This window comes from Protopterus annectens, chromosome 3.part0 (assembly GCF_019279795.1).
Source record: "Protopterus annectens isolate FY-2018-M chromosome 3.part0, PAN1.0, whole genome shotgun sequence".
In the NCBI taxonomy this organism is placed as follows: domain Eukaryota; kingdom Metazoa; phylum Chordata; order Ceratodontiformes; family Protopteridae; genus Protopterus; species Protopterus annectens.
In genome coordinates, this window is record NC_056731.1 from 174828964 (window position 1) to 174843337 (window position 14374).

The 14374-nt window shown below is 37.7% G+C and overlaps 1 protein-coding gene across 1 annotated transcript in view; it reads right to left on the reverse strand.

Moving 5' to 3' along the window:
* The window catches only part of CDCP1 (CUB domain containing protein 1), a 630505-nt gene that overhangs the window by 135784 nt on the left and 480347 nt on the right, over positions 1 to 14374 (reverse strand). The window contains exon 5 of the mRNA XM_044065523.1: positions 10789 to 11148. Coding sequence (XP_043921458.1) covers positions 10789 to 11148 — 360 coding nt within the window. The remainder of the gene's footprint in view (positions 1 to 10788; positions 11149 to 14374) is intronic.

The following is a 14374-nucleotide window of genomic DNA, read 5'->3' on the forward strand; positions in this document are numbered from 1 at the left end:
CAGCAGGACAACTCCTATAGAAAATTGATGGAGGATCTCAAAGCAATAGGTATGTCTGCATTTAATAATTCTTCAGAACAAGACTTTTTGCTACCAACTTCTGATATTTGCTCATGCTAAATTCATACATACTCCAAGGCCACTAAGTCATATGACCATTCATGCCTTGTCAGTACATCCCTTCATGTTGTACCTTTTTTTTCCAGGAAGGCCATATCAGTCAATTCCCAAGTAAATTTGTGGATCCCCATCCAATCATCTACATTATGCTTTTTTCATTTCTCCAAGTCTTTTGCGTTTCTACTACCATGAAGGGAATGGACCCCATTCCTAAGTCAAAGTACGATTAAAGTTCATGAAATTAGTATTGTTTCAATCTTTGATATCAACCAAAAGTGCTCTTCGCAGCACCCACAATGTACCGAGGAATCATTACTTTTGCAATTCATATGGGGTTACATGTACTGGTAACATATCTAAATACTATTGTAGAGTCTTTTTATTAAGACCCATTGCTCCTACTACTATTGGGACTATCTGGGTATCTTTCCTCCACATTACTCTCATTTCTGCCTGCAGATCCTGATATTTTATGACTTTGTGTCTCACTATACACAAGACACTGTAGTCACTGGGTGTGGCAATTTCAATGATCAATGCAACATTTGTCTTCTTTTCATGGACCACTATATCCTGTTTTCTCGCATCTATCTTTTGAACTGTTGGTAAAGGATGATCCCATGTAATATAAACATAATTTTCTATGATGCTTTGTGGCTCATGTTTCCAGTGTTTTTCAGCCACTTCAATACCATAATGTTTGCACAGTTCCCAGTGCAACAGTCTTGCCACATTATTATGCCTTTCAGTATACAGTCCTTCTGCCATTAGTATGTCACAACCAGCAATTATGTGTCCGACTGTTTCCAATTCGGTTTTACAAAACCTACATTTGTCTGTTTCTGCCATATTTTCAATGAATTTTGTAAACGTGTATGCAGCCCACTATCTTGGGCTGCCAATATTAACTTTTCATCTCTTGGTTTGAATTTGCCTCTCCTTAACCATTCCTGCATTTGTTCCTGATCAACATGAGGTTCTTCCAGAAGTTTTCTATACTTGCAAGTATATTTATGCATTTTCCACACTTCTTGCCTTCTCATCTGGTCCTTCACCTTATATTCTTTCTTCCATTTTTTGGCACATTCAGTTGCTGCCTTATTTTTATCTACTTCTGGTTTGATTTCCATTCCTGCTTGACGCCAACATGCTTCTGCTAGATTAAGCACAGAAGCCATTTTAGATTTATTCTTCTCATGTTTCAAAACTTTCACTATATTTGGGTGTTGTGAGGTCAACAGATATATGTAGAGTTGCACGACTGCAGATGTATACATGTAATCAATTTCAAGAAGGCACATCCTTCTTTCAGAAGGGGGAATATATAATCTTGGTATGCACTGATTTGTATAAATCATTTGGTGAGCATGAAGCATTCTTCTTGTTTTCCTAACTAATCTATCCAACATGTTTTGGGGCCAGTCAATCACTCCAAAATTGTAAGTTAGGATAAGAAGAGCAAATTGGTTTATAGCTTGAATTTTGTTCCTAGATGTCAGTACTAATTTTCAGGATTAATTTAAGTCTTCTAAAGTATTCCGTACCAAGTTTTATTCACGTTCGTTCATGTTTTATTGTTGAATCTTCATCATTTCCAAAACATTGATACACTCCCTCTTCCTCAAGGTCTTCTATATCACATTCTTGTCCCATACTTGTTTTCCTTGTGCTGCAGTGTTCCTGCTTTAAAGGTTGTTTTTGCACATTTATCAAGACCAAATGACATTTTTATATCATCTGAAAAAGTTTTGACAACTTGCAGCTGTGCTTTCAGTTCATCTGATGAGCTCTACAGTTTTAAATTATCGGCAAAGAGAAGGTGAGAAGTCTTTACCCTTTGTTGTTTTCGAGGAGCCAAATTATAGCCATGGCCTAAGCTGTTAAGTAGACAGTTTAATGGGTTAAGGGGAAGGCAGAATATCAGTGGTGAAAGAGTCACTCTGGAATATCCCCCTCTGAATTTTTATCCCTGGGATAATAATTTGTCCTTTATCATGGCTTAATTGCAAAGTGGTCTGCCACTGTTTCATGGTCACTGTAATGTAGTTGATCAGTGCAGGGTGTATTTTACACATTCTTAAGCACTCTTATCCATGAATGTGGGGGTACGATAAAATGCTTTTTTGTAGTCAATCCATGCCATACTTAGATTATTCCCCTTTTTTCAGTTCTCCACTATGACTTTATTTAAGAACAAATGATCCTTTGTTCCATATGACTTTCTTTTATTGCCCTTTTGTTTTACTGCCATAATTGAGTTTTTTTCTAAATGACTATGAACTCTTCTGCATCGGTTCTTCTATACAGTTTATACGTCATTGGAAGGCAAGTTACTGATCTATAATTTTTAAGGTAGCTTGCAGGTTCACTCAAGTAGGAGTATTGTTTTTACGGTTGTTAGTCAGGTTGGAGTCTGTTTGGGGTGCGCATATAAATAGTTCTTACTAATGGCTAAATCTTTGTGCAAAGATGTTAATAGTTTTAGCCAAAAGGTAGGTACTGCATCTGGGCCTGGTGTTTTCCAATTGGAGGCTTTTCCTAATTTTGTTTCAATCTCTCTAGCTGTTACTTCATCCCATTTCATATCCTGAACCATTAAACTTCTTATTTTTTCTTTTACTTCTGTTGGTGAAGACTTTGGTCCCTGGTTCTAGTACCGATGGAGATATTGGACTTGCAGAGATACAGGACATCCAGGCTAACTGAGTCTCTAATGGCACTGTAAATGTGACATAGATTTCCCTTTAGATGTCTATAAGACACTGAATGAAGCCTCTCTTGGTAGCACAGGGACCTCAGACCTATAATCCTTTTGGTTAGGATACGTCATGAAAGGAGGTTATACCCAACAACTGGCTCAATCAGTGCTGAATATAAGGGATTTATTACATCTTTAGATTACCTACATACATACATACATACATACATACAAATACTTCAAGCATGGGCATTAATGTCCTTCTGGCTTTCCAATATACAAAAACACTTGTTCCCATAATAAGTGTACAGGCTATTCTTAAAAATATCTAAACTAGGACTTGCTTTAATGTAATTAGGTAATCTGTTCCATGCATCAGCTACTCTGTCAGAAAACCATGTAACAGCAAACAAAAAGAGCAGGGTCCACACAGGCCAATATAATCCAGTAATTTATTATAAACAGACGTAGATCCCTTCTTCAGACAACTGCATAAAACCATAAAATCATACATAAAAACAACTTTAAATAACAGCAAACCAGTTCCCTACTAACAATCAGAGAATCCTTGTGGATATCATTTGTACCGACATCAATAAAAACTGATCCTTACTTCCTTACACTGATGCGTTCCAAGGCTTGTCTCACATATTCTATTTTTGCTCCTGGCAAGCATTAACACTATTCGATGTTCATTTTCTTCTCTGCAAATATAAGTATCAGTTCCTATAATAACCGAATCTCCAATTACAAGAATATCTTTGCTGGCTAGTTCTGAAGAATCTTCAGCTTCTAATCCAGTAATATCTGCTCTATCAATTGTTACAAAGGATAGAGCTTCATCACCATTAGTCTTATTAATCCTACTGTTTTCACTGTATTAAACTCTCATCCAGCTGGTATTGTAAATCCACAGCTTGAGTCATGTAGTCAGTATCTGTATTTTTCTTCTTTTTCCTTACAGTAATGTTCTTCAATCCTTCCATGTTCAATTTTGATTTCTATCCTTTTCACCTGCCTCTTGCATCTTTTTTCTACCTTCTCTTTTGGAAAAAGTATGCCTTTTTCTGTAGACTTAAGGTTTTCTGATAGAACAGGTTCATAGATTAGTACTAGGCTAAATGCCCTGGTGGCAATTTCAAGCCTAGCCAATTATCCCAAGTGAGAACCAAACCCTGCACCTTTTGTCTGTAAGGTAAACACCTTAACCATTATACCAACCCTCCCACCCTAATTATCATTCCCACCCTATAACCTGTGTGTTACATAAAAAGCAGTGTCCTTTATACTACGTTTTCTCTTTCCTTTACAGTCATTAATCAGTTTCTATTTTTCCTTGTTGTTTATTGAGAACTTCTTCCTTTCTTTTTTTTGTTTTGTTTCCTTCTAAACAAACTGGATCCTCAGATTGCTGAATACTTGCATCCAGAATTCCAAAGTTGTCAGGGGCATAACATGGTTTCATAGGAGTTGAATGATTTTTGCAGACAATAGATGCATCATTTCCTAAATGTGTTCTATTTGTTCTTTGCCTAACATTATTTATTTCATCAGTCCAGTCATTAATATATGAAACAACAGTTCTCCAAGCCATGCCAACTACACACATGCAATCATCATCATCAAGTCTACATTTACTTCTAACAACGGTAAGCAAATCATCCATCTTTTTACATGAGGAACACAGATCACCAGTGTTATCAGCTGTTACCTTTAAATATGCATAGAATTTATTACACTGTACAAGATATTTGTGCATTAACAAATCGTGAATTGCATGCTCATTTAAGGAATCCATATTCAGCTTTAAATGAATAAAATATTGTTAAAGAAAAGAATAATCAAAATCAGTAACCACAGAATTCAAAGGGAACTTAAATAATCGTATGACAAAAAAAAAAATCACACGAGCAATATACAACTAAATACTAAAGTAAGTTCTGCAAAACAGACAAAAGTTGTAATTACGTTGCACGCAAAGGAGCACGGTAGCTTCTGCTCATTATCACTCACAGTCGCACTTCTTTTTAACAGTAAAGATCAATAAATCACAAACCAAGGTAGGATTGTTTGCATATGCTCAGGATTTTCCTCTCAGGAGTCTGTGTGAATTTATAGTTGTCTAGGCCCCTTGGGGTGGCTAGAGATTTCCTATCTAAACCTAACCCTTTCTAACAACCAACAGTGAAATTAAAGGTAAAACAACACAATATGAATCAAAGTAAATCTTGTTAACAAGTTATCCCTTCCTACCTGCAAGCAGTGAAAAACAGTGCTAACAAATAAAACATAAATTCAAATAAAACTTCTATTACCAGTCAACTCCACAGTAAATCACAAAGCAAGATAGGATTGTTTAGATATGCTCAGGTTAAGCCTGTACTTACCATCTGTGACTATGACAAAATATTTTAAGCCATTGAAATGTATTTCACACAAAAGGTCTATAAAGGCCATTTTGATTTACATTTGCTGCCCTTAGTTATGACCACTCATGGAAAACAGGGACAGAAGACTACTGTTCAACAAATGTCACAGCTAGAAAGGCAAGGGACATTGCTAAATTAACAGACGCACATAAACCCATTACTTTCTGTTATTGATATAAACTCCTTGGAGAAACAAGTTAAAAACGCACAGACAAAATAACACAGTTAAAATCCACAGAAAACGGGTAACTGTTGCACAAATATCTGTGCGGCTTTCAGCAGCCTGTAGTTCCTGCTCTGGTTTTAAGAGTACAGTTTATTTCAGCTATGATTTTATTACAAAAATTATACAAAAAAGTGACAGGCTTGAAAGGTTATCATACATTACAATGGGGCTGTGTGTCTGTTATGAAATCAGAGTAAGGGAATCATACAGCTGGACACCATGCAACTGTAACAGGCACTACTGTTAGGTTAGTACTGCGGACAAGTACTCACCTTACTGATTTAGGTTGATATGGGAATGCAAAGTGCTCAGAACTATAAGAAAATGCAAGTGCAATGGACCTGTTTTTACTATATGTAGGTGTAGAGAAGGACAGGAAGGGTAAATATGTAGGTGTAGAGAAGGACAGGAAGGGTAAATATGTAGGTGTAGAGAAGGACAGGAAGGGTAAATATGTAGGTGTAGAGAAGGACAGGAAGGGTAACACCCACATACTCACAGGCTAAACAGGAAGCATCTTACTACTCCAGTTTTGGATTTTAGACAATTTAGGTTATAGCTCAGAAACAGAGGTTGTCCCATAACTACAGCTTAGTAGCAATTGTTTAAGGGATGGAGACAAGTTACTAAATTACTCTGGCAAACTGTTGATGGACAAAAGAACTGACTGTGGTTTCTGGATATTAAATTGTTGAGAAGTAGGAGGCAGTGATTAAATTGTGGAAATTTTATGTATTACTCATTCATGCATTATTCATTTACATCCTCAATGCAAGTCAATCATTGTCAGTAGCTTAACAAGTAAAACCATGGCCTTTAGTGCCGAGAGATCAGAAGACTGTAGGCTCTATTCCCACATCAGGGGACCAGATTTGTTTTCCAGTACTCACACCATATTACATAGCTGTGTTTATTGTACTCTTGAAGTACCATCCCATGGAAAAGATGTTAAACTGAGGCTCCATCTTCCTTAGCAGGTGGATACCAAAGATGCATAGTGAGGTACTTATCAAAATGAAGACAAGAATTGTCCTGGTACCCTGCTCAAATTTACCCTAGTCTGCTGAAATAACACTTCTGGAATCCTTTGAAAATAAAACATGACTTAGTGGAACTAACCCAGTCAAAAAAAAAAAAACAAAAAAACAGAAATAAAATAAATGAATAAAAAGATTTATGGTCATGAGGGAGGCAGACCCTATTCCATTATGTACAATGCAGAGAAACTAATCCTGCACATAATTCCAATCTGTTAAGGGATGCATATGCATCTCACACGCACACACACGCGCACACACATGCACACGCACACACACACACATGCATCACACACACACACACACACACACACACACACACACACACTCACACACACACACACACACACACACACACACACACACACACACACACACACACACACTTTCACACATGGCATACACAGATACTGGCAGATTGGAGGCTTGCCAGTTCATCTATAACATGCTTCTAGGATATTAGAAGAAACTGTAGAACCCAAGTAAGATGATCACATAGAGTTAAGAAAGATATACACACTCTACACAGAATATATTCCACTTGATAAAAATGCCAAGTACATTAAGGCAGCAATGTTACTTTTTGAACCATTGTGCTTTCCGTTCATGCATTAATAAAGCTCACATTTCTTGATGCTCGAGAAGAATGAGAAAACATTGACTTTTTGTAATGTGTAAGAGCTTACTTACGTGACATTTAGCAACATGCTTTGCTTAGTCAGGTTTGAATTTTTGTTTACAGTTTTTGCTTACCACAGCAATATGACATTTAAATTGTGGCAAAAGGCTTATAGGTTCATAGGTTGGTACTAGGCTATCGGCCCTAGGGCCTATACAAGCCTAGACATAACAATTCCATGGATATTTATTCCCACAATATTTACTTCCCAGGACCTTAGATGTACAGAGGTCAATTTTTTGCTACATGCTTTGGCTCTCCACAGCCAACTATCAGCATCTTCTCATTCAATGGGTCTGCCAAACTCAACTGAGCCACCTCGGGACTACCTCTGACATGTTCATGGCTGGTGAGGAGACTGAGGAGTCCTGGGAAGTGTCATCTTGCTGCAGAGAAACATTTTCCTTAAGGCCTAACTATGCCTCCTGCACATGCCTGTACCTTCATAAGGGTTGGTCTGTGTTGGGAGTAGCGGACTATCATCCACACCTCCTTGTGCAACTCAGCCAGAACCTTGTCACCTTATGGACAAGACTATCCTCACATCCTCAGCCTCCATAGGGATTGATCATGATGGTACAGCCTAATGAGTACATTCGCTTTTACATGATGGGCATGCCCATCCTTCCTACCTGTATCTTCAAACATCCAAGCCGGTAGTTAAACTCAAGTCACCAGGCCTGTAGTCAGGGCTGTATCCCTCTACACCACCAGTGGAGAATGATGGACAGACAAAACACATCTAAGTGACTCACAAGCACTTACTTCAGGTTCTTTTAGTGTACTCAGGGGAGATTACTTGCATGTACATCGTGATATGCTTGCTATAGTTCATTTCTGTCTCTCCAAACAATATTTCCTAAAAATCCATTAGAATTAATATGGCAAATACAGGTAAGTTGATTGCAGGAGAAATACTTAATGCTGAATTTATTTATTTATTTAACATTTGTTTACTGGGAAAGTCTGAGTGTGACAGAGCCCATTTTCAGCATAGACCCGGGGAGAAATGCTCCAGATGCATCTCTTTGGAATGTGGGAGGAAACTGGAGCACCCAGGGGAAACCCATGCAAACACAGGGAGGACATATAGGCTCCACACGGAAGGTGCCCCAGAAAAGAATTGAAACACGGGAACCTCTTGCAATAATGCTAACTGCTGCACCACTGCACCGCTCGATGGAATGGTTAAGTTCTAAATGCATACAGCTATCTTTTATCAGGCCAGTACACCCTAGTGATGGCCAAAACTAAAACAAAACTCATTTGCTTCCAATAAAAATTCATCAGTGTGACTCTGCAGTAGCATTTTATTTATTTATCATTTTTAGAGGGTTAGTCCCACTGGTTTGATGGCATCTTTTCAAAGGAGACCAGAGGTTTTATATGTACACTAAATCTTTGGGAAATTTGACAGAACACTAGGACACCAGCAAAATTCTACTACTCTTTCCAATAAGTGTAATGGGATCTTTTACATCTTTCTCAGCTACCACCTATCTAAGCAGATGAGGTCTCGGTATAATGTCTCATTTGAAGACTGGCACACTCAGGAGTGCAGCACCCCTAATAGAAAATGAATCCAATAACCACGGATGGGAATAGACAGCTTTCTGATCTTCTAGTAACAAAGATAAGCCCACTATTTATTTAGCCACTGACCCTTGTTGGGCAGTGGTAGAACGCATCATGTGACACAGTTTGGAGCACAGGTAAGCAACTGACCAATATGGCTGAATCATGCCCAGATAAAGCAGCATGCACCATAAAGGATGACATTAGCACTAATATCCAAACACGTGCAGTCTTTTGCACAACACCTGTCCTTTAAATATAGGTCATATTATATATCTACTAACTGTAGCTTAAAAAGCCTGCTCAAAGTAGTCCATGCTCAACCAGCAGGATAGGCTTTGATTTACCACCTTCATATTAGGTGCATCTTGGGAAATCATTGCCAGAAAGTTAACTTACTTATATAGTAAGACATGTTCAGTTATGCATGGGTTATGTCGTATGTGATGTTTCAAAATGATTTCATATTTGATTTTTACTTTCAGGGCTGCACTGTAAACATTTATCTGCTAATTTATACTGATGTAGAGTTAGGTGAATGTGGTTTACTGAATCAGCAGTGCCTTGTTAACAAAAAATGCACTCAAGTGAAATCAGATTTATGTATGAAAGTGTGAGCTTACTATGCAGTGAACACTGAAAGCATTCTTTTAAAGTGTTTAAGAATGCATAAAAATGACATCAGATTATCTTAAGTCAAACGCATATCAGTCAGATTATCAAATGTTAGCACACTGAAGAGACTCTACAAATTTCTGAAGAAAAATTCCCTACCAATGGAAAAGGTAGACCAATGGATGTTCATTAACAAGCCCACATAGGGAATATACCCTGCATTATGTAAAACGTGCGTGTTTATTTATATAGGCAATATTAATGCTCATTATACCATGACCCCCCATTAATATTCCAAAACGTGCACGCTGATTGGCCAGCGTGCACGTTGTAAATCGACTTATACTAATGGAAAAGGTCCGGTCGCCCGGACTTTTTCCATTAGTATAAGTCTCTTTTAAAACACTGTCTCGCTATGTTAAAAGAGTTTAACATAGCGAGACAGGTTTAAAAGCAACGGAGATCTCCGTTGCTTTTTAAGCTGTTTCGCTATGTTAAACTCCTTTAACATAGCGACACAGTGTAAAAGCAACGGAGATCTTGCTTTCTCCGTTTTTTAAACCTGTCTGCTATGTTAAATGGGTTTAACATGAGACAGTTTAAAATAAGCAATGGAGATCTCCATTGCTTATTTTAAAGCTGTCTCGCTATGTTAAACCCATTTAACATAGCGAACAGTAAAAGCAACGGAGATCTTGCTTTCTCCGTTGCTTTTGGCCAACTCTGATGTACTGTAGGCATGCAGTACATCAGAACTGCCGCAGATACCAGACAGCTGCGGAAGGGCAGCAAAGAGGCATTATACAATGCCATTATTTAAGAAAAGTAATTATTTATTTTCTTAAATAATGTCATATATAACATAATAACCACTTCTGGGTGTGGGTAATGCGGGATTTACCCACGGTTGACTTTGTTTGGTCCCTCGGGAACAAACCACACCAACCGTGGGTAAATCCCGCATTACCCACACCCAGGCGTGGGTTATTGCTATATTGTTACCTGACCATTTTCCACTCCCATCCTTTGCATCACTTTTGCATGTAATTTCTAACTACTAGAAAACATTTACTACTCTTAACTCTGTCCATGCAGTGTGGAAACAAATGTTGATGGTTAGATGACTTCTTACTACACGATAAAGAAAATATACATTAATTGCATTGTTCATTAATGAACTGTACTAAGTAATTTGGAATACTTTGTTTATACATCTTTGGCAGACTATAAGTTGTACATCTCCCATCAGACAATAGCTGACTTCTCATAACTTTTCAGAGTCAATTTCTCAGCACCATTTTAAACTTTATTAAAATGATGTTAAAGACATTATCGCAAATTAGCTGAATTATCTATAAATGTTTAAGTGAATGATACACAAGATTACACCAAATACATTTAAAACTCACCTCCAGATCTTTTAGTCACCTGCAATAAAAGCTTCAAGTCGAGTGTTCCATTTTCTGGAAGACAATTTGAGATATTGACCCAGAAATTATTATACAGTTTTAAAGAATCTGGTAAAGGCTCATCTTCCCGTCGGTGTATTTCATATGAGTCTGGTGTTTGCTCTTTTATAATAAGGGATACATGCTGAAATTGACAAGTAACTGAAGCTCTTTCTATGAATTTCAGCAAGGCAACTTGCTCAGGGGGTACCAGGACACTCCATGATGCAGATGTAAGGGGGGGCATACCAAGTTCTCCACTTGGGGTTAGTAGGTAGGTCACTGATTCACTTTTTGGAGATACAACAAATATATATTCTTCTGCAAAAAAAATAAATAAAGGTGGTTATTTTTCTTGCTTGCCAAGTAATTCTGGAACAGGCATTCATAACTAAATAAGCAAATATTTATGTTATAAATAACTGCAGTGTTGGTGCATTTTTGGAATCACACCAGCTTTTCTAGACATCATTTTATGGGACAGAGAAACAAGTTTCTTTCATTCTGCATGTAATTTCAATATTCAACACAGAGCAGAGAACATGATTAAAAGTATATGATGCAAACACATTGGTATTTTACACTGAGAACCTGAATGTGGAAATGCGAACTGAACATCTTTATTATTGAGATGTGTAGGAGCGAGATGATTCTTAACGCCCTATGGAGGCAGATTTCAAGCAGTCTGTACTGCAAACAACACAAAAGAAGCAGATCCTGGAAGTAGTGCTCATTAATGGATCTGAGTAGAGAATTACATAATTGGAAAATGACCATCACCTGGAAAGAAGTGACAGCCTTACTGTATGCTTCACAATGAATGCTGTTTACAGCACAGTCAAAGGAAGCATATGATACAGAATTTCAGGTAAGTCGACTTTTTCAAGATGTGAAAGTGCCTCTGTTCAATGCAGTCAAGTTGCATCTAATTTCTGTAGTGACCCTGTGAACAGCCTACACCATTCACAGAGTTTACTTAGAAAGTACTGGAACAGATGTAGACTGCCAGACCTTTCTTATATATTTTACACACATGCACGCGCACACATCACATGCAGCTACAGATAGTATAGAGTTGTTAATCCACCTAACACATACAGGTTTATAGGTAAGTACTAGGCTAGCTGCCCTTGAGAGCCATTTTAAGTCCAGACAGTTTCCCTTTTTGTGCTAGAAATGACCTATCCTATTTGGTTAGAGATTGGCCTTATCCATCCCATGGATGATAATCATATGTTACCCTAATAAGAATAACTGGAATCATACCATAGATAATTTGAGGAGATTCATGCATGGGATAAAACATTTAGGAACTGCCTCTGTCCATTACAGAGGGCAGTCCTGTTGTAAATTTTATGTTTCCCATCCATAGATCCAAGTTGCACTTGAATATGGACAGGGATGAATTTTATGTAACATGGATTGGAAGTCTGCTCCAGAGCAGTGGCATACCCTCAAAGATGTACCCGTTCCCCCAAACTGTTTTGTTGATGTTGCAGAAGAGGTATAGATCCCTAATCAGAGTATTTCTGATGCCAATGGACATGCTGATGTGCAGTAAATCCATCAGTATTGGGTTGGATGATGCCTTGTATGCCAGACACCGGTCACCTTTTAGTAGCTTTTAGGATACCAAGTACAGTGGACAGGGCTTTGAATCAGTCCATGTAGGGCATGCTGTTTAGGCTTTGTATCCTTTTATTAAGGCATTTATGTGAGCGTTCAAATTGTTGCATGAATCCGGAATGATGCATGCTTAAGGGGACATTATATTCAATGACTGATCTACTGAGGCTGAGTAAAGGGGGACAATGACATCCCTAGATCTAGGCACAATCCCTTTGTTTATGGACACATATTGGTCGAAAGTTAGGACATTGTCCACATAAATTCCCAAATCCTGAACAAATGGGTCAACTCTTAAGGGCATATTGTCATTGTGGTAGTTTCCCAGAGTAGATGGCTTCCCAAAGGATATGTTAATGCTTTTTGATACTTAGTTACAGTTCCTTATTTTGTAGGATTCATGTAGACTAATCAAAGGTAATTTAAATGGGAAAAAAAAACATGACAACTGTTCATCAAAACCACCTTTTGTGAACTCAACAATATTTTTGTAGGGGGTAAACCCTATTATGGCTTGATCAGTCAATAAACTTCCATTTCCACACAAAGTGAATGCTAAAATACTCCCTCCTCTTCTGGACCAAAAAGATCTCCCCTCTTCTATCCCAAGCAGCCAGAGCAGTCATTGGCAAAGGAGCTCTCCTTTCTTAACTTGAATATGGGCTCCAAATTATTACTTCTGCATCCTAGAAAAAGATTACCACACTCTAGACTATCCCAAACAGCATCTGCTGATTCCTCTCAAACGCATCCTTCTGTGAGCATACAGTATCACCCTAGAAAAAGCCAAATGGATACCCATAAAAATAAAGGTATAAACTACTTTTAGGATCTCAACTCTACAAACTACTCCATCTCCACACATTTACTCTCCTTGGAGTTAGACCTCACAAAAAAAAAACTCCTCATATAACTTGAGACAATTCACAAGCCACGCCAACTCTCATTACCCCTAGAACCAAACTTCACAACACTGCACATGGTTTCTCTTTTCAGGTACCTATCCTTTGGCAAATTCTCCCCATCAACATTAAAGAAATCAGCACGTATTTCAAATTCAGAATGCCCTATATCCAAGCCAAATGCCTCTGCTTCAACAGAGGACACATCACTGATCTCCTTTTCAAGTCACTTCTCCTTTCTCAAGATTCACTGAAGACGGACCCACTTTAGAAACAAATATACGTATACATGTACAGTACATTATATTCTGATTTATTATACATCACACTGTGCTTGTTCACTGGAATGTATGTACACATTTTATTTTCCATGTAATTAGTCTGAAGTACTCTGTTATTCTAACATTTCTGTATTTTTTGAGAAATGCTTTGTGTTTCTCCCAGGCAGAGCCTGAAATCGGTCAGTAGGTCAATACTGATCAGTGCACTACCCTAGAAAATAAATAAATAAATAATAAAAAAGTGACAGTACTATAAATTGTGAATATGAGGACTAATCCTATGAAATAAAGTTAAGACTTGAAATTTAATTCTGTATATTATGTAAGTCAATAATATTAAATCATGGTAGAGACAATGAGCAGTACTAAGGTCCAAGTCCACAGAGATATTTTTAATTAAAGTGTCTGTTAACAGTTGACACATGAATTGAAACATTTGTTGGATATAGTGCTGGAATGCTTCTTACACCTCATTAGCTTTTTTTTTCTTGAGTCATTCTTTAATAAAACGCTTCATAAACTTTCCATTACAGATACACCCAAAAACTCAGCCTTATTCCTTTGTGCCCTCATCTTAATGGAGAGCTTGAAGATGCATTCCTAGGTTAAAAAGGCTGCACCCCTGTGCATGTGCAGTGGTGTATGAAGGGTTAAAAAACAGCCAATATGCACATGAAATAACACAGGGTAAAACAGCACGCAGTGCTGTAGGCTGTATATGGTGCATAATGTAAACCC